The sequence below is a fragment of the Giraffa tippelskirchi genome, chromosome 12, assembly GCF_054371585.1.
Source record: "Giraffa tippelskirchi isolate mGirTip1 chromosome 12, T2T-mGirTip1v1.2.pri, whole genome shotgun sequence".
Classification (NCBI taxonomy): domain Eukaryota; kingdom Metazoa; phylum Chordata; class Mammalia; order Artiodactyla; family Giraffidae; genus Giraffa; species Giraffa tippelskirchi.
Window position 1 is genome coordinate 10,863,383 of NC_137286.1, and position 22,117 is coordinate 10,885,499.

The following is a 22,117-nucleotide window of genomic DNA, read 5'->3' on the forward strand; positions in this document are numbered from 1 at the left end:
CTATCACACTGCAAAGTTCAAGTAATTTGGCAGAATCACTTCCAAATCATCCAGATTTGATTTATATTTGACTCACATCTCCTTGCCACCTCATCTTAAGTGATATTCTCCCCAAATACACCTCAGCCACTTCTAGACCACGTTACTCATTTATTCAACAAACATTTGCTAGTACACACCCTGTGTCAGGTACCTCGCCAAAAATGTGCCACTTCTCAAATCCAGAGATCCTATGACCAGGTGTATGTCAGATTCCTCTCACTTAATTCTGCCTCCTCCACCTGAACACTATTCTTTAAGATCCCTGGTCCATGACACAGATAAAGTTTAGAATACAAGGGACACCATGCCAATTATTCTTACTAGTGTTTTAAACTCTTTGATCCTTTGGATTTGTGTCACACCAACTGGGCAGAACCTTAATTCTAAGTAAATTCAACCATCCATTTTTACTGGATTTGGCTTCAAACTACGCATTAGAGAAAAATCTCTCAACCAGGTATACTGTATCCAGTATAAATTCACATTCACTATCTTGACTTACATATATATGTATCATAACATTCAGTTCTTGAAGATTCAGACTATCATGGTAGGGATGCTTGAAATTCAAGTAGAAAAAATATGCATTGCTCAGAGTGTATTGCCTATTACCTCCTCTCATATTTTATACAAGCTATTTCCATTCTATCTAGTACCAGTTTGTGCAGTGTTTTTAATCTGTTGAAGGTAAAAAAGAATATTCACTATGAATTAGAACAGAAAATTTAAGAAATGTACATAAACAGAAACATCAGTGGAATTAAGGAAAATGAATGTTAGATAAATGAACTTAAATAAAAGGATGTTACTCTTTTCTTTCCTTTTGTATATATTTTGTATATACTAATAGAATTCCAAATGCATAAACACTAATTATGTGAAACAAATAATATAAAATATGTATATTTTATACTTCACAGTATAAGGTAATATCTTTGGGGCCAGAAATCAAAGACAAAGGCAATTATATCAAACAAACATCAGTTTAAAGAAACTGTGACCACTGGAGCACGTGAATAATGACTGAAATTGATTAAAACATTGTTCAATATAAAAGATGAGTCTAAATGAAAGGATAAAAACAAAAACAAAATTCATTCATCATCACTGGGTTAACTCTGAAAATTGACAGAGGGAAAGAAATAAGAACTTATCCTCTCTTTACATTAGGAAGTATATTTTAGGGTAAATAAAAAAAGCATTTATCCTGAGAAGACTATCATCAACAATGTAGAAGAAAAGAGAATTTTAAAAGCTACTCTTTTGTAAGTTCTAATGAAATAACTGATTCAGGCAGGGATCATCAATGGATGCTAAAACTGAAGGGTAAAAGGTTACTGGGAAACTGGGTATTCAGTGTTGAAGTGTCAGCTTCAGATTATGACACAGATCACAAGGGAGAAAACACAATTTTGCAGTGAACCAACAGAGATGTCCCTGCCTGAACAAGCACTTCGAGCTCATTTACAAAGGGGCAGGCGTCCAGATGCGACACAACATAAAACACAGCAGCAGTGATGAAGAATTCTTGCCAAAAACACTGATCTAAGACTCGGCAAGCCATTGTCAAACCTCCAGCTTAAAACAAATATGGAAAAGTGGGGGAAGGGCAAAGAGGGAATCTGCTCTGGATTAAAAGGGAACTAAGCAATGTAACCACCTGAGGCTATGAATAGACCTTACTTGGATCCTATATGGAATAAAACAACTATCACACCCATTTGGGGGATAACTAGTAAACTTTGATATGAATTTTAAATGATATTAAAGATAACTGTTCATTTTGTCAAATGTAATAATTGTAACATGATTATATAGGACAATGTCCTTTTCTAGAGATGAATACTGAAATGCTTAGAGATAAAATATGACATCTATAATTTAAACTTTTTAGCACAATGAAATGGAAAAGACAAATATGGCAAAACGTTAACAACTGTTAAATCAGGGTGATGGGTACGTGAGGGTTCATTGTAGTTTTTTCTCTGCCTTCGTGCGTCTTTAAATTTTTTTCATTACAGAAGTAGGAAAAAAAGTTAGTTGATGTCATTGCTCTACTCCAAAACCTTCCAAAGCCTTCCCCTGCATAACAGAATATAACCTCCGTTCTATACCATGGCTTTCGAGCACCTGTGTGCTGTGGGCCCAAAGACCTCTCCAGGCTCATCTCTAACAACCGCCACACTGGCTTCCTTGCTGACCCTCATAAAACCAAGCACACCCTGAATCACATCTTTGAATTTACTCTTCCCTTTGTTGAGCTTCCCTGGTGGCTCAGATGGTAAAGCGTCACTCTGCCATGCAGGAGACCCGGGTTCGATCCCTGGGTTGGGAAGACCTCCTGGAGAAGGCACTGGCACCCCACTCCAGTATTCTTGCCTGGAGAACCCCACGGACGGAGGAGCCTGGTGGGCTACAGTCCATGGGGTCGCACAGAGTCGGACACGACTGAAGCGACTTCACTTTCACTTTGTCGGGATCACCTGTGCTTCAGACCTCCACATGGCCACTCCCTGACTTGGTCCAGGCCTCTTGGTCAGAGGGGGCTCTTTCCTGACCGCTACACCCACAACGCCCTCCATCACTTTCTCCCCCTCTACCCTGTGTTACTTCCTCCTTGCACTCTTCATCCCTGGTGTCCAGTGCACTGGGTTGGCCAAAACGTTCATTCAGGTTTTTTTGTAACATCTTAAACAGAAACCTGGATGAAATTTTTGTCAACCCAATATGTGTGTGTTGTCTGTCTCCAACAGAACTTACAGTTCTGTGAGAACAGATCCTTTATCTTTTCAGTCACTAACAGTACACGGCACATTGTAACTGCTCAATAAATTTTATTACATGAATGAATGAATGAATATTATGACCATTAGATATGGAACTAAAAATATAAACCTTTTTTTCCCGAAGATACTGAAACGAAATATAAATATCTTTATTTGATCATGGAAAATGTGCTATGGTAAATCATATATATCTCTTTTAAGTGTAGAATTACCTCCTTGCAAAAGAAAACAAAGCAAACCCCTCAGACTTGAAAGTATTTGGTTCACCCTATGGTGTAAATTATTTCTCTTTCCTGATACGAGAGGCTAAAAATATGGAATAATTTTGTATACTTATTAGCTTTACAAACACAAAGATGACTACTTAGTAATTAGGTTGAGACAAACAATTAAGATCAAGCTTCATAGGACTTATCACCTCTTGTAAATACATTTTATTTTATTATTTATCACTTCCCATACCATCACCTCTTTAGAACTCAAGATCCATTAGAGCAGGAATCTGTCTTGTTCACACCCAGATCCCCAGCTCTCAGAATAGTGCGTGAAACACAGTAAACAGAAGCTGACTGCTGAATAAAGTCATCAATAAATTCTGCTTGACTTTATGTGACATTTTCTATGTGGTACATTCATGCATTATCCTCTGATAAGAAGTTATTTTTGCCAGTATCACTTTTTAACATGATTATACCTATAAAACAACCTTCAACCCCTAGTCTTTGCTTTGATACACGAAACAAACTTCAAGCAGAAGTGTTAGCATAAGATATACGCCTATTGTTTTTTAGTTAAGTTATAAAATGACCCCAGTAATGTCATTTTTTCCCTCTTTTTAATCTTTGAAGCTAAAACTGATTTGGGGTTTTCGAGATGGCTACTAGATTTCATTCTCTCCCTTTTTTTTGAGAACAATGAGAATTCAAAGTACTCTTTAAAAAATAGTTTCTAACACATACACATTATGTGGAACTATTGTATACTTGAAAAAAACAGTAGTAGGATGTCATAGTCAACATATAATCAAACTGCAGGTTAAATGATCCTCTGGGAATTTTAAGGAAAAAAGGCAGACAATTTACTCTATGGGGAAATTTGAGTACAAGCCTTCCTTTCCCCCTGCTTTTGACTCTAATTTTGAGGTTATCCATAGCAGGGCATCCATGTTTTTTCTATAAATTTTATCTGTTACAAGGTAAAAGAAAAAGAAACCAAAAAAAGAAAAAGAAAGCAAACTAATATTAAGGGGTTTAAGGAATACTCTTAGGTAAGGTGAGAGAGCACAGCTGACGCCATGACACATGGAAGGTGCACATCAGAGCAGAAGTCACTGTGCAGCTGAGACTCCTGCCAATCTCCCCCTGGAGCCCTGTATCAAGCTTGAAGTGAGTGTGCTGACACCCTCCCCTGTGCATCCCTCTCTTCAGCTGGGTAGCTGATCAAAAGGAGAACCCAGTGAGGAAGCAAGGTAACAACACCCCTCCAGGCAGAAGGGCGTGAATGGAGCTCGCTGTTCTATTTCAAAAACGTGGAGAATTTGGTTAATTCCAAAATGTGTGCCAGTTCAAAAAAAAAATCAGATAAGAGGCATTGGGCTCACATTTGTCATCATGATTGTGAACATTCTTTGTAAGAAACGATAATAGATCTGATCACTTGATATGACTTGTGGCAGACAGGCATATTTCTGGAGCAGCTTCTCATGAGTTCTCCACTTTAAGGAGGCTGCAGCTCGCTGCTCAGCAGCTGTCAGAGCTGGAACCAAGTCAGGCAGGGATGATAACTGAAGAAGAAAACACATCAAGAGAATCAAAGATAATTAAATACATCAGCTGCAGCACTCAGCCAAATTATTCAGTCTTACAATACACTGGGGAAGGGAAAACTCTTAATCATTTCCGAACTTAGGAGGCATTGCAGTTGTCACAGGGAGGTAATTATTCAGTAAAATCAAATATTTTTTAAAAATCTATAAGTAAAATTTATGATTCCTGGCAACAAAATTTTGAAAGAGACAGATTCATAGCTCTTCCAGTTAAAGTAAAATGTATTCTATTTCACCATCAGCAAACTTTGATATTCTAAATTCCTACCCTTTGTCCTCACTAGTTGCTATTCTTGCAATAATAATTAATGCTAATAAAAACTGAAAATATGAAAGTAAACCCCAAGGACAGTAAATACAGATTGTGGTAAGAAAGGTAGAGGAAATTTAAGCTGTCATAACTCCAAAAGCCTTTTACTGGGCGCTTCTAGGTGGCCAGCACTGTGTTAAGTGTTTTTCATACATTCTTTCATTGATTCCTCTCAACACCTCTGCAGAGTAAGGTCACCCATACAAGATCCAGAAGTTCTTTTGATCCATGGGATTCACCTTATTTTCTTGAACACTGCTCTCCCCACCAGTAGACATCAGTTCCAGAATCTCTGGAAGATGATCTATGAGAGCATCTAGTACCTGTTAACAGAGATACTGATTACCCTTCTTGTGATGGCTGTGTTTTTCTAATCTTAGATTAATTAACATGCCAATTTCTACACAGAAGTAGTGGGTAGTTACCAAAGAGCATTTTGGGGGTTTCTAGTCTTCTGCTCTGTCATCTTTTTGCTGCAGAGTCTTAGAAACATAATCAACTACCTTGGTCAAACTACCTTTGAAGAGAGTTAGTATGTCTGCCTCTTGATATTATTCGAACAGTCTCGAAGCAAGACAGCCTAACAACATCCTTAGAACCGCCTCCCAACTTTTGAAAAACAGTGTTAAGTCAGATGACACCCTCAGAGATGTCTCACGTTGAGGAGCTGAGCTTTGGCAAGCTAGCAGCTGTTTGGGTGAATAGGATACACTAGATAGAGTATAAAAATTAAGTTTTCCAGAGGCTCCACAATGCTGAGGTAAATAAAAAGATATAAAATGTGATTGATATAACATATGATCACAATTGTGTAAAACTTAAAAAAACCTTATATAGAAAAAACAGAAAATGAAAACATACAAGAAAATATTAAATAGAAATAGTGATTAGAACTAAAAGTACTCTTTTGTCTGTCTACTTTTTGGCACTTCCAAAGTTTTCCATTACATAACAAGTAAATATACATATATATTTTAAAACAATGTATTTTTATAAAAGACCTTCCCAATCTCTAGTCTATGACATAGTGGTTCATCAGTTACAAGCTTCCAGGACTAGTCAGCTATTAGAATTCATGAATTCCCAAGAAGCAGGAAAATTAAAAAGGCATTGATATACTCAAACCTGACATAAAAGAAGTAAAAAAGAGTAAGAAGATATTACCTCCAATGATTCATCTTGCAACAATGTTATTAGTTCTTTATGTATTAAATATACTCCAGAATTCAGAAGTTTAGACACCTAAAATGTAGCAATAAAGTCTCTCAGATTTGAGATTACTAGACATATAAAGGTTACAACAACAATTTTTTAAAAAATAACCTGTCAGATTTACTTCCAAAATGAGACTTGCTTACAACATAAAATTAGATTTCTAGAAAAAATTACTTGCACACCTAACAAGCTTTTCAGTCTGCATCCTAACATGATGGAGTGTATGGACACATGAGGGTAGGGAAGTGCCCAGGTGGGGGTGAGAGATGGCAGAAGAATGGATTTATCAATCATAAGTTTCCTATCACAGCAATAATGAGCCCAGGGATGCCTATAGTTCATATTTTAGTCTTAGAGCAGCCAACAGGGTCTTTCAAGAGAGCGAAGCCAGGGGAGCACTCATCCTGGTTTAGAGCTCCCAGACGGCACAAGTTTTGCTGAAGGCCAGCAGTCACACAGGGACAGAGCAAACTCCTAAGCCAGCAAGACTTCAAAGACTTTTTCAATCAAAGACTTCAATCAGCAAGAGAGGAGTTGGGAGTTGTTGTTCAGTCGCTCAGTTGTGTCCAACTCTTTGCGACCCCATGGACTGCAGCAGGCCAGGATCCTCTGTCCTTCACGGTCTCCCAGAGTTTGCTCAAACTCATGTCCACTGAGTCGGTGATGTCATCCAACCATCTTATCCTTTGTCGCCCCCTTCTCCTGCCCTCAATCTTTCCCTGATGCTGGGAAAGCATAATCTTAAGTCTAGACTAACCCAGCTCCTTTATGAACCACTTTTTCCCCCTCCAGACAAGCAATGGTAAAAATCTACAATGGTAGATTCCCCAGGTTCCACTTTACCTTTAAGTATTTTTTAACATACTACTTTTGAGTAAGTTTTAATTGTAAAGGGAGCTACCGATAAAGAAAGTATTTCACAGATCTTTGCTCTGCAAGGTTGTTTTTGATTTGAAAGTATTTTGAAAATACTCTTCCTGAAAAACCAAAATAAACTCGGACCATACTAGAGTCATTATCAGAATCTGGTAATAACATTGTCAGGGAAATTTAAAGCCACCAGTGGATTTTCATTATTTAAAAGGACAAACCTACACTAAGCATTCATTTATGGAGTCAAGTATCATCTTAACCCACCACCATGGTATGACTGGGTGAATACAGAAACTAGCCCCCCAGCAAATAGCTAAACCAATGATTTCCAAACTCATTTCTATCAGTGAAATATTCTTGCATATATATTTCAACACACCTATTTCCATGGTGCTAACACATTATGTCCACTATAAAACATAAATAAAAATAAAATAGTAAAGGCATGAGATAAAAATAAACTTAACTAGAAACTCTCATATTGCATAAATATTGCTTTCTCAGACTCTAATCTCATGCAACCATCTCATGAACCGATCCAGACAAATACAAGAACACAGGGCAGCAACCAAGCGTAAATGCCTTAATACACACGGGAGATAAGCAGTTCACTCAGCCAGCGAGTGCCCTCTGCCATGTCTCCTCCTCCAAAAGCATATTCTTAATTGTGTATTTACAAAGATGACTTAATTGTTCAACAATGAATTATTTTAATTAATTATACCATTTAAAGGGAATCTTTCTTGGACTTTGCACACAGAACATTCATTTAATTCACACCAGAAAAAAACAAGCAATGACTATCATTCAATAGCAAGAGTCTAAAGCAACACTTCTAATGCTGCTGTGGATATCCTACAGTTTTAGCTAACCTAACAATGCTTTGAACACAGTTCAAGGAAGGAGATACAATATTCTCACTGAGACTAAGAATATTACTACAAAGGAAATAAATATTTTATTAAGCCACTCAGATTTTTAAAATTTCTTTTTTAAAATTTTATCTTTTGGCTGCACCTCGAGGCATGTGAGATCTTAGTTCCCCAACTGGGAAACGAATCCATGCCCCCAGCATCGGCAGCATGGAGTCATAACCACTGGACCACTACGGAAATCTCAAGCCACTCAGATATTTTTATGTGACAGTCCTGAAGTCGACAAATTATAGCTTATACATGTTTATGGCAATGATGGCACGCATGTACTGCCTATAATCACTCAAGAAACATGCCCTAAATTTCAGCCTCAAGGGTTAAGAAGTTAATTACATTTATCATAAAATTTAGATTCACCTTTGTGGGACTTCCCTGGTGATCCAGGGGTTAAGACTCTGTACTTCCACTTCAGGGGCATGAGTTCATTCCCTGGTTGGGGAACTAAGATTTCCACTGTCCCTCAGCAAGGTAAAACAAAAAAATTCACTTTTGCTCTGACACTATGAAGAGTTGTATAACAGCTGAATATATAAGCTGTGCTCACAAAATATGAACCATGTATGGTAAAGGCCATAAATTTAAATAAATACTCTCTCAATTTTCCATTTGTTCTCAAGTTCCTGAGTTTAGGTGCAATGCTAAATATAAACATTATAAAGCATTATAAAACTGATTTTACTTCCAGATCTACAACAGCCATATTCATACCACAATGTCTGTCTTAAAGTAAGAGACAGTATAATTTAAGACAAGATATACTGAACGAATGGATTAATACATGATAAATGAATGTAACATCTTTATGTAAATAAATTCTGTAAACACTCTAAACAGAATTATGAGAATTTTCCTAAATTTAGCATTAGAATATAAAAGAGATATGGAGCCAATATCTTTTAATAAATCTGAAAACAAAAGTGTATAACACATCAGAAAATCATCTAGTACACGTAAGTAAAAAATAACAAATGTAAAGTGGTTATCACTTTTTCAGACTTACTTCATAAAAGCAAATAGCAATAGTGTATCTGACTGGTACTTCGGGGTCATGACAAAGGCAGAAGAATGTAGAATAGAGTTCCATGTGGAAGTTTTTGGGATCAACAAAAACAATCATGGCCTGGTGGAGGTGGAAGAAGAAGATAAGTTTCAAAGAGAAAAACATGCATCAATAACAATGTCATAATCATTTCACTTAAATTGAAATCATGTTCTCTGAATCATAATTTAATTAGAAATCATATTTGGAAGATCCAAATACATATAATTCTAACATATATACATAGAGACAAATATAAATTATACCAATATATACCAGACATAATGCTAACTAATAAGTGTCAAATATGGCAATAGTTTTCAATGTCATCTATTCACATATTTTAAGTGATAATTAAAATGTGTAGCCACTACAAATGTATAATGTATTACCGGAAAGTTGTAAGCACAGTTCTTCCGTACTGAAATATATTTCTTCTCCTGCTCTAAGATTTGGGGTGGTATCTGGTTTTCATTGTGTCCATTTTCCTGTTGCAAACCCAATGTACAAAGTTTCTTATAAAACTCCAAAAATCTCAAGTGTTGATCTGGAGTAAAAATTCCTAAAACACATGTAAAACCTTTGATCAATATTTTAATTGAAAACAAAAATTAAAGAGAGAAAAGCAAAGTGCAGTAAAAACATAATTAGAATCAGAAATTTAAACAAATGGTTGGAAATCATAAGTAAAAGTAATAATGAGAAAAGAGTAACTACTGTGAAGAAATCTAATGGGTCTTTACCTTATGTTAATTTTAATATTTTCATTTTAATTTTGATAGTATAAACTATGTGATGCAGGAATTATACGTGCATTAATTTCTGCAGCATGTACAACAGTATATACCACTAACGAATAATTACAATAATAATATAGCAGCCATTATTGCTATTTATTTCTGGTAAATATTTTAAAGTTGCCTACAGAAAAGACATGCACATATGTCTGCAGAGAAGGAGCTTAAAAATGGGATCTGGTGGTCAAGTGGTTAAGACTTGGCACTTTCACTGCCAGGGACCTGAGTTTGATCCTTGGTTGGGGAATTAAGATCCCAGGAGCTGTGTGGTGTAGCAAAAAAAAAAAAGTCCCAAATATGAAAGACGGCAAAATAAACCCGAAATACTTTTGATCAATGACTGGTTCCATATTCATATACTATCTTAGAGAGCTAGTAACTCAACAATTATTGCAATACTTTTTTCAACAGTCTACTGAAAGCCTACAATCCACATAAAAATATTTTTTGCTATGCTAGATTGTTACAATCAATGCCTACATTATTTTAATAAGAGAGAACTGAGTAACACATTTAAAATGCCAAGAGTTACAGGTATTATTCTACATTCTAATTTGAACTGCTCATGTGATATATTAATCATTCAAAAAAAGTTAATAAGGGTGTACTTACTATGTACTAATAGTTAATACACCTAAACTCCTATGATCAAATGCCAACTAATATAAAAGATAAGATATTCAGAAATTTAAAGGGCTATGCCTACTTCACTCTGCCATTGTTCTTTCGTGAAAAAGTCATTAAGATGTTACACATAGGGTAGGCTTTACAACTGAAAAGCTGCAGTTTAGGGGCTAAGGTAAAAGAAAAAGGAAAAATTCTCTGCAATCTTGACATTCTTAGCACATATCATACCATATAATCCATGGCATAGTTTTCCTAAATGGAAAGATAAAGAAATAAGAATTGATTCATCTGCTTTGAAAGATTTTTCACAAAATGACTTTACTACAGGAAGTATAGTTTGACTTCTGTCATCTGAAAAACAAGAATAAAACACAGTTTAGATCCAGTTGCCCACATTGCAAATGTGCAAATTACTGTATACACACAAATTTCAGAAAGAAAAATTACTATGTTAGAGTAACAGAAAATATCTGACAACAATGATGATGGAGGTATGATATAAAGAGGAAGTGAGAAGTGAGTGGAAATCATCAAGAACTTTAGTCAGGCTAAAGGGTTTGTGGGCTCCCCTTGTGGTTCAGTGGTAAAGAACCCACGTGCCAATGCAGGAGTTGTGGGTTTGATCCCCCGGTCGGAAAGATCCCCTGGAGAAGGTAATAGCAACCCACTCCAGTATTCTCGCTTAGTGTTAGCATTCTTATAGTCATGTAGACTCATACCATGCTGCATTTTATCATTTTACTTTTGATATATTTTAAAAGTTAGTTCATATTACATTCTGTATAATGAATGTCTTCATTTTTACTTCTTATGTGACTCTTTTAAAAAACTGATTTGATTCTTTGAGTGTTTGCTTACTCATAAGTTTCTGATATTAACAATATTTCAGTTTTGATTTCAAATACTCCCTGAATTTCCCACAGTTCTCTTAAACTTTCAGAAAAGAATCACTACTCTATTAGGGTCAAACCAGTCAATCCTAAAGGAAATCAACCCTAAATATTCATTGGAAGGACTGATGCTGAAGCTCCAATACTTTGGCCACCTTATGTGAACAGCTGACTCGATGGAAAAGATCCTGATGCTGGGAAAGATTAAAGGCAAGAGGAGAAGGTGCCAGCAGAAGATGAGATGGTTAGATAGCATCACCAACTCAAAGAACATGAATATGAACAAACTTTGGGAGACAGTGAAGGACAGAGGAGACTGATACACTGCCATCCATGGCATCGCAAAGAGTCAGACATGACTTAGCGACTGAACAACAAAGCTAAGGGTCTGACAACACTAAGTAAAATTTTGTAACAGGATTATTGGTATTATTATTACTGCTATTATTATCATCACATTTCAGCACCATATCTATTGTTTTTACTAAATAACATTCATCCAACATTTACTGAATTTCTTAGAGAATAAACATTAACAGAAACAGAGAAGTGAATGATAAATGCTTCCTGAACTTATGAAATTCAGACCAGCAAAGAAATCAAGCCCCCAAAATATCATAAGACAATGTGATCATTATTTAAATAGTTAGTATAAGGCAGAAGTATGCAACTATTTTTGCAAATATTCTAGGTTTTGTAGTTTATCTGTCACAAGTACTCAACTCTGTCACTTTGGCACAGAACAGGTAGAGACAATATATAAACAAATGAGTGTGGGTGCATTCCAGTAAGCTCTATTTACAAAATGGGTGGCAGTGGGATTTGACCCACAGGCCACAGTTTGCCAACCCCTGGTATAAAGGGATTTAGAAGATGTCAGCAAGGACACTAGATCTCAACTGGGCACTGAAGGAGAAGCAATTGGCTAGGAGGAAAATAGAGGGAAGAGTGAAAAAAGAGAACATGGAATGCCTAGGGGTGGAAAGAATTTGGTATGCCAAGAAAATGGAAAGTGGGGTTGGAGCACCAGATCCAAGAGAAGCAGGAAAGAATGGCAGGAAATACAGCCAGAAACACACGTTAAGACAGATCTGTGACAGCCTAGTATGCAGCAGGAAAGGCCCCAGATGAGAGACGATCCCAGGCTCTAGCTTGGATGCCTAGGGGCCCCCCATTATTAGCACACGGACAGTCATTCATTCGCTTCTCAGGTACTGCTGTTTTTAGTCCTCTGGTGCACCACATGGCCTAAATTATTATTCTGTAACATCCACACAACATAGTTGTCCACATTGCAATAATTTTTAAGAGATTCTCCTAGCTCAGTTAACACATTGTTAAGCCTACAATTACACAATAGTGTTTTGCACCTGAGTACTTGACATCTGTCCTTCCAAATTACACCCTACCAAAATAGTCAATTTGCATGGATAAAACTAATGTCCAACATTCGTTAAGAATCTAGTCACACACTCACAAAAGCAACTAATCATCTCGGTGATTTGATCTGTGTAACACAAAGAAACACTTCCTTACCGATTCCCACCCCAATACCCCACCCAGACTTCTCTTCTTGCGACCAGGAGATTTCTAGCATTAAAATATAAAATAGAGGAAACTAATTTTGATATTGCTTCAGTCAAGATCTGTCTTAGGGTCACAGTTAGCTGAGCAAGTTAAAACCTAATCCACCAATGCAAATTCTTACTAGCTCTCCACACTAGTCAGGTACATGCTGATGAGAGAAGAGAGAGGGGTAGGCAATGTACAACAACACCAGGTGCTGGGAGGGAAAAGTGGCAGCAGAGAAAGCACTGAAAGCGGAAGGACCACAGCACAAGAAAGGGGAAGGGACGCCTCACTCTCATCAGGAAGACTGACTATACTGCAGCCAGCTTCCTCCTCTACCAGTGACACGGAACAGGAAAACACAATGCTCTCAGAAGCAAAGCGATGGAGCACATCTCCATGTGAGGACTCACCTGTATCAAATATGTCGAGCAGATTAACCAAAGTTTCAAAAGCTGCCAGCCGCACACTGCTGCCTTCATCCCTAGAGAGTTCTATTAATTCAGGGAGCACCACACTTTTGGTAAGTTCTGTCCTGCACAATAAGCAACAGAAGAAAACAAATCAAATCAATAAATTTTGGTAAGAATGTGACTAAGGATCAGTTGCTGAGCTGCATGCTGCATAAAAGAGGAAAAATCATGAGGATATGGCTCCTGCTCTCTGGAAGCTTGCAGTCTGGCTAGAAAAGAATGACAGTTTAAATATAAGAAATATCCATGGTAACTGCATCATTACTTATACAGCTTACAGTAGCTACTCAGTATATACTCACTAAGCGAATGTATTTCTCCAACAACTAACATGGTTGAACAATGAGGCTGAATATATGTGTATTAACCACTTGTATTTCTTCTTTTTTGAAGTATAATATTCATTTTCTTTGCTCATTTGCTGTTTCATAGAAGTTCAATGGAAATGAGGCATCATTGTGAACCTACATGTATGATGCAAACATTTTCCCTCTTCATTAGTTCCTCTCAGCATACTGGATTATAGGTGAGGAATTTTTTCAGGAAGTAGATGCAAGGTGTATACTGCCCAAACTAGTCGATTTATGAGAATATCGTTCTCTTGTCTCACAGCCAGAAGTATACGGAATAGAAGTCTAAGGACAGCCTGATCCTATTATCTTTGTAGTTCATATTTACCAGTCTAGATGCTGGTAATTACAATCTAACCCCATCATGATGTCAAAAGGGGGTAAAATATAGGAACAAAAAGGTGAATGAAATAAGCAAGCTTCACTTTTATCTCTTTTAATACAAACACATCAGAAGGTACTTACCATTTTTAAAGATCATAAAAAGTTTAGTTCTTCAAATAAATGCCTGTTTTCATGGAATACAGAATAGGATATGCATGTCTGACAATCCAAAAACAAAAATGTGACAAGAAATTGAAAGTATACTTACCCAATGCCCTGAGCTATATTTTCTAATTGCCGACACATACAAGATCGAACTTCATATTCTACATCTTGACAGAGTGATTTTACCAACGGAAGTATTTCTCTTTTGATGCTAAGAGAGAGAAGAAACATGCAAATAAGCATTTTAGAGTAATCAATATTTTCAAAAAATTATCCTGAAAATCTTAGCTTAATAACAACATACTTTAACATAGAGCTTTATAGTTTACAAACCAGTCAATCCTAAAGGAAATCAACTCTGAATATTCACTGGAAGGACTAAAGCTGAAGCTTCAATACTTTGGCCACCCGATGCAAAGAGCAAAAGACCCTGATGCTAGGAAAGATTGAGAACAAGAGGAAAAGAGGGCAAGAGAGGATGAGATGGTTGGATGGCATCATTGACTCAATGGACATGAGTTTGAGCAAGCTCCAGGAGAAACTGAAGGACAAGGAAGCCTGGCGTGCTGCAGTGCATGGGCTCGCAGAGTCGGACACGACTGAGTGACCGAACAACAGCGGTTTACAATGTATATTTATATATGTGATTACATTTGCATGTTAACAGCTACTTTTAATGATGACAGAATCTTTTAAAAATAAGGGTTAATTTGGAATTGGCAGCTAAAACATCTTAGCTGGATAAAAGGCTATGGGCAAGTGGACTATCTGATTCTAGCAGCCATCAACCAAAATATTCTTCAATTTTATATCTCTCTCTTGCATCATAATTTCATAACATTCCATTCTTTCCACTTGGTATTTATCATCTGTGCAGAGAGTAGCGAATAAATTGTAAACAATCTCCCCAAAACCTCAAAGTAAGATATATTGTTCAACATAATGAATTCATAGCAATAATGGAAAAGAGCAGAAATCTATCTTTACGTCATGTTTATCAATTTTTAAAGACTATAAGATAATATGCTATCCTCAAAACTACACTAGGTACATGATGGAGATGACTAATACAGGAAATAAGAAAAAAGTTACCCTTATTGATTTTGAAAAGCCAAATCAAGAAATGCCTCTGAATAGTAGACTTCAGAGATTTCTATATTCTATAAATTTGAATCAGTTAAACTGTATACAGTATGGAGTAGTACAAATATAATTATTAAACATATAGTCATTAAACATTTTAAATCAATTTAATAAAAGGAGACAAAAAATTATGTACAAATACTCACACAAGGGCATCAAATTTATTGGTCAATTTTCCTAAAATTTTACAACTAACTAAACGAGACTGGACTGTTTGGGAAAGTTGCGCCTTAGAAACGAGTGGATTCAAAATCTAAAGAGAGAAGATTCAGAGGACAAAGTTACAAAACTTTATATATTCTTGACATTAATGTCAGCTATTTTCTTCAAAGAACATTTTAATATCCTAAATATTTTTTACAGAACCTCAATTACATTTTGGGGTCCATGGTTGTTCATCACCTGGATCACTACACTTTCTGGATTATTAAGAATGATGATAAATAATGCAATCAAAAATAATCAGGCACACAAAAAATTGAATTAAAGCTTATGGTGAATTCTCTAATGATCTCTATGTACATACAGGTGTGAAACATTCATTTTTCAAAAGAAAAAAGCAAGTTAATGGTTAGATACTGTGAAATTTGTTTTTGTTCATTATAGATTATTTTTTATATTTGTGCTAAGGTAAACAAAACACTGTAACTTCAGGGACTTCCCTGGTGGCCCAGTGGTTAAGACCCTGTGCTCCTAATGCAGGGCGCCAGAATCAGGGAGTTAGGTCCCACGTGCCACAATCAACACCCAGCACAGCTAAATAAATAAACTTAACTGAAATGCTATTGCTGATCAAAGTCCAGGCAAACATGCATTTTCTCATATTACTAGTCAAAAGTTTTAAGAATATTAATGCCTTCTAACCCAATAATTCCATTTTTTTGGAAGTTACAGTTAAGGAAATTGTCCGAAAAACAGGAAAAGCTCTACGGAGATGTTCATTATTGCCTTACTTTGATAATAAAACACTGAAAACAGGCTTAAGTATTTCATAAATAAGTAAAATATTTGTAGCTACTACCAAATGAGTGAAATAATAAAGGAATATTATGAGGAAATAATAAAGAAAATAATGCTAAATGAAAAACATGTATAAATTCAATACGATCACTAACATGTCAAATAGCACCATATACAGGGAAAAAAATTCTGAAATGAAAATACATCAGAATGCTAAAAGTAGCAAAGTACAGAATCACGATTTTTCTTCCTTCTATCTTCTCTACTACTCAAGTTTTCTATAATGAACATGTGCTGCTTTCAGAGTACGAAATAACTCTATTCTTTTTGAAATAACACTTCTATCAAAAAAACAAAACCTTAGAATAACTTAAATATTAAAATTTATATAAAAAAAGTTTTACCTCATGCCTTAGGGTATCTTTGGGCAATACTTCTATCACAGACAGAAGAGTTTCCAGCCATGCGTTGCTGACACCTGAATGACAAAGACAAAACATAAGTTAACTATCTCACAAATTGTTTCAACTTAGCCATTAATATTTACAACAGACTTTAATTGTAAAATAGCAATAATTATCTTTATTGCTACTGTTAAGAAGTTTCTCTGTTTTTTTGTCTTAGCCAATATCTGGAAAATATTGCTATTTTTAAAAATAACATCAAGGGGTTATCTTATAACCTAAAGTGTACTTTCTTCTTATACTATAATACTATAAATATAAGTGTTGTATAAGAAGCAAATCTAAGAAGAAAGTATAAACTGTAAGATAAACGGATGGGTCTTCAGGCTTCAAACAGCACTGAATTTTGTGGGTTGGTCCAAAAAGAGCCATCATGAGTTTTAGTCACACCACTGACCAGCTAACTCTTAGGGAGAACGGCCTCACTCAATTATGGTCATCAGACCACTATGACTCAGATAGCACAGCCACATACGAGAAACAGTAAGTACATGTAGGATGAAGCACGCCAGGCCCCTGACCTGCATCCCTGTGCTCCAGGTGCAGAAGGATGACTTGGAGGAAGGAGTGGGCATATGTATGAACTGACACCGATTCGTCCCGTAGGATGGTCAAAAATGACACCGCAGCCGTTAACTGCATTTCCACCCCCGCAACGTGCAGGGCTTCCTGTATAATCAGAAAGAGTTTGCTGTTACATAGATGAGAGGTCAGAAGTTACAATTTTTTAAAAATCCAAGGTCATAGAAATCAAACAGTCATATTCTACAAAATAACTATATATGACCTTTAAGGATAGGTACTTCTTGATACTTTATCTGAGAAAACTACATTAATCTGCTTCTGATTGTTTAACTCATTAGACCACATAAAGTTTTAAATGTCTTAGATAATTTATAACACTTCATTGCTTTACTGCATAAAAATCATAAAAAGTACATACACCTTTAGATAATAGAACTGGCATTTTTAACAGATCTCAGTTTCTGTTTTCCTATTCGTATTGTACAGTTTGCCACCTCACCTAAAACAATAATGCCAGAACTTAGACAAATGCATTTGTTTTTATTAGCTGTATTTCTGCTTCAAAAAATAAATATTATACATTTTACTATAAAAAAGGAATACACTTATGATTGTGAAAATGTATTTTCCCCTATTCGTGTGACAATAACACAAATTACTATGAAGTAAACTGTTTTAAAAAAGGAATTTTGCTTAATATAAGAAAGTTTTTAAAAACTAGTTATATTCATAACCATCTCCACTCACCTTTTAAAGTCAAAGCCTACATTAGAATAGTTTAACACATCAAAGAGTTAAAAAAAAGAAAACCTATCTTTCATATAAACCTCACCAAGATCTCACCTGTATTTCTCTAGAAGACTATGTAGGTGTGCATCACATAAATGTAACTAAAAGCATTACTTTGTTTAATCAATTACAGTAACTACTGTAATTTCCCCTATACGCCTTTTTTTATAACTAATAAAGTTGGTAGAACAATGTGGAACTCACATCCATAAAACAAAGTTTCATATCTGCGACCTTAGGAAAATTAGTCTTTCTGCATTATTTCCTAATATATAAAACACAGTTACAACTTCATCTTCTTAAAAGATTTGATTTAAATCATTTACACAGAAGTTTTATGACTTACCAACTTGTGCAAACTGAGCATTTACATAATGACCACTGTATATCCAACTGTCTCCTCTACACCACCCCTGGATATCTGGTAGGAGTCTCATCACCTGAACTCATCTCTCCCTAAAACCTGTTCCTCCTCCTATCTTCTCCAACTCAGTAAACAATAGACGCTAACTCTGTCCTTCCAACTTTCAACCCTAAAACTCTGGAGTCATCCTTAACTCCTCTCAGTTGCTTACTTCCCATAATCAAATGAGCTGTCAATCCTGCCCCAAATCTGACCATCAATCACCTTCATCACTACCATGCTGGTCCAAGCCACCATCATCTTCAGCCTGAATTACTCCAATAACCTGCTAATCAGTGCCTGATTCTATCATTGCCTCTCTATTATCCATTCTTTACAGCAGCCAGAGAGATTCTTCTAAAGTCAGATCATGTCACTTTTACGCTCAAAACTCTCCAGTGGCTTTCCAACCCACTCAGAGGAAAAGCCAAAACCTTTTCAACGACTTACAAAGATCTGCTCCCAATTTCCTCTTTTCCCAGATTTCCACACGGTTGGCTCTCTGAACTCCCTCAAGCCTCTACTCTCATCACCTTTTCAGTGAGCCATTCCCTGATGATCCTATTTTAAACTGAAAGCCACCCCTCCGCCCCAGCCCTCACCATGACCCAACTGGGTTGATCATCACCATTATCCAACATACAACACAGTCATTTGTTTACAGTCTATCTCCCACATCTAGAACCAAGCATCATGACTGCAGAATTTTTTGTCTGATTTTGTCTGATTCACTACTGTATCCCCAACTCCTACGGCACACAGCAGGCATTCAGTGAGTAATTGCTGGATGACTGAATATCTCTTACCCTTTCACCTAAACTTCCTGCTCTTGTGGCTCTCTCCCTTCACACACTTTGTCCACATCTCCTAAAAGGTGGCTTCAAGAGATTTTGAAGTGAGTCCTAAAGATTGGGGATTGGGAGAATTAGATATAAGGCAAAGCAAAAATGGATCATATAGAAATGCATTCTCAATTCTCTATCATGTCAGTATAGAGATGTTCCTGCCACTTTTCCCACCCCAGTGTCTCTGTAACCGTGATTTAGACCTTGTACCCAGAGTCCTTAATTCAGCATGGTGGGGACACTGCCAGTCATCAGACTAGGAGATAACATATGTCATTCTACAGCAGCAGGGAAAGATGCGGAGTTGTCGAGCATCTTGCTCAAGGCCAGCATGCTTGTCATTGGCAACTCTAAGACTTAAGCTTTGTTTGCCTAATGCCAAAGCCAAGGATTGAATTCTTCCTCGCAGACTCTGCACATCTCGTCAGTGTTTACTAAGGCATGGCTTACATCAACCCTGAGTCTGTAGGTGGCAGTGTCAGAAACTTGGCAGATGCCTGCATGGTGGCGTTCATTCCCAGAAAACTGATCACATATTAGGGTGGCTGATTTCTGTTATATTTTGTTTTAAACTTTTGTAACACACACACACACACACACACACACACACACGTCATTTCACAAGTTTTTTTTTTCAATTATGTATCTTAAGAGTTCCAGGCTGAAAAGAAAAAGAGAAGCAATGATAAGGTGTAAAGCAGAGTAGCAACTGGTCTCTGAAATAACCCTCCCACATCCCTCTCTTACACTGTTTCCAAAAAAAACCATTTGCTTCAAACTAAAAATTTTGGATTTGGAAAACACTTCTAGAAGATTTGATGTGGCCAGGATACATCACTTACAGATTTCAGAAGGCGCAGCTTTTATTTAGAAACAGAAAGCATTTTGCAAAGAAATATTTAAATAAATTGTGAGGGCCACGGTGAGCATTCCAGTTCACATGAGTCTGCTGTTTTAAAGTTCCAAGAGATGTGATTCTGCCCCTCTTAAAGTCATTAAGGTCCTGGGTTTTGGACGTGTGCGAACTTTATGCAAAGGAGGAACAGGAGGAGTTCTCCAACTTCACATCTTCTTACTGTATTACTTAGTCTTGACTCCCGCAGCAACATATGCCCCAACTATTTTGCATTTAATTTTCGAAAAATCCTCAAGTCTTATCAGGATTTGGGTTTTTCTCTTGTTGTGCTGACTTCAACATCTGGGACTGTCCACTGTTAAGAAACCAGCACAGACTAAGAGACTTCATCACTGCTAAAATTCAATTGATTTCTAAACATATTTTTCTGAAACATAATACAATAAGAACTTGATACTTACCAGTTCCTGTTTCTCCTCCACAGAGTCACACCCTCTGGACAAACATAGTGAGATCCATACTCTCTGGGTAAATAAGTGTGCATCCTCATGGACCTTGGAAGACACTGAAAAGTAAATTCTTCTATTGCTTAAGTGCATGCCTTAATGCCAGTTACTGTTCCTCTTACGTACTATCGTGTGGCTGGCATTCCAACTCAAATTCCTCAAAAATGAAATAAGACATTTTATAAATGAATGAATGGTACACTTTCAAATTTAAAAAAACGAGTCTCACTTAAGGAAGGAAAATGTACTAGACACTTCTGTGTTTAAATTCAGTCTTTAGTTAGCATGAATGCTGCAAGAAAGCATTTTGTAGACAATGTAATACAGTCCTGGCAGAGAAGGAAACTGCTGCCTCCAATAAACCCACATCATATGCATCCAGAAGACCTTTCTCTTTACAATACACAGCACAGAGAAGCATAAATACATCGTTGGCTTATGTCAAAAGAGCAAATATTTTGGGTCCACATATTTGGAAACTAAACTTTTAAAATAAAACTGATAAACATATCTACTATAAAGACTGCTGTTAAAGGTAAAAGAATCCTAAAATTACAAAGTATCTGTATATTTTTAGAGGTAACATCACTGATTACTTTGAAATTAAATAAGAGGGAGTTAAATATGACAATACTAACCTGGGGCAGATATTAAAATACCAACCTAATATTTATATTTTATATCAAAATATAAACCTATGATATATAAAATATCTGGGGTTCTGAGAGTCACAGTGTGGGAATTTTTAGTACCTCAAAGTAATAGTGAACAACTCTTTTTACTATATAATTATACTATTTACAAAAGACTTTACAACTGATTTAAATATGAATAACTGGAACACCAACCCTGAAATATCTTTAACAATTTAACTACAGTATCTCATTCATTCCCTGATCACTGACTGCCATGTTCCACACTTCCATGAAGGATAGGGAAAAGTAGTTGAGAGCATCAAAAAATCAAATCCTGAGAGGGAAAAATAAAGAGGAGGTGGCAGACAGGAGTAAAAAGGGCGTGTTTTACCCTTCTTTTAATCTGTTTCAGTGATCAGCAAGGTCCATGAGGAGGTACACATAAAAATATCAGAAGATATCTTTCCAGAAAAAGAAGCACCAGTACCAATAGAAACTATCACTTGATGACTGCAAACATGCAATGAGGTATCCAGCCACACATAATCACCAGGACACCCCAAAAGATCAACGAATTTCAAGACCATGGTTCTGAAACTGAACTTTGAGCTGGAGACATTCTGTCATTTTTCACACGTAATAAATCAGACTCATCAGTAATTACATGATTTACACTTGAACTATAAATAAAAATTTAAAACACTGAAAAAAAAGGATGTGCCCATTTCAAAGAAATAACTAATGGACACAAGAGCTATAAATAACCATTTC

General features: G+C 36.3%; 1 protein-coding gene across 5 annotated transcripts in view; it reads right to left on the minus strand.

Annotated features, from left to right (window-relative positions):
* Window positions 1–22,117, minus strand: part of PPP4R4 (protein phosphatase 4 regulatory subunit 4) — a 100,451-nt gene that overhangs the window by 28,171 nt on the left and 50,163 nt on the right. For 4 of the 5 annotated variants that reach the window (XR_014071930.1, XR_014071931.1, XM_081552165.1 and 1 more), the window contains exons 4-14: window positions 17,309–17,456; window positions 16,728–16,801; window positions 15,510–15,616; window positions 14,324–14,431; window positions 13,322–13,443; window positions 10,678–10,800; window positions 9,418–9,587; window positions 8,987–9,106; window positions 6,128–6,205; window positions 5,203–5,286; window positions 4,429–4,611 (exon numbers count right to left, since the gene is read on the minus strand). Coding sequence is in view for 3 of the 5 variants with exons in the window: in XM_081552165.1 (XP_081408291.1) it covers window positions 4,429–4,611; window positions 5,203–5,286; window positions 6,128–6,205; window positions 8,987–9,106; window positions 9,418–9,587; window positions 10,678–10,800; window positions 13,322–13,443; window positions 14,324–14,431; window positions 15,510–15,616; window positions 16,728–16,801; window positions 17,309–17,456 (1,317 nt within the window). In the remaining 2 variants the exon portion in view is untranslated. Of the gene's footprint in view, window positions 1–4,428; window positions 4,612–5,202; window positions 5,287–6,127; window positions 6,206–8,986; window positions 9,107–9,417; window positions 9,588–10,677; window positions 10,801–13,321; window positions 13,444–14,323; window positions 14,432–15,509; window positions 15,617–16,727; window positions 16,802–17,308; window positions 17,457–19,310; window positions 19,407–22,117 lie in introns of those variants that run through there. The other variant, XM_081552167.1, reaches the window with a different exon arrangement.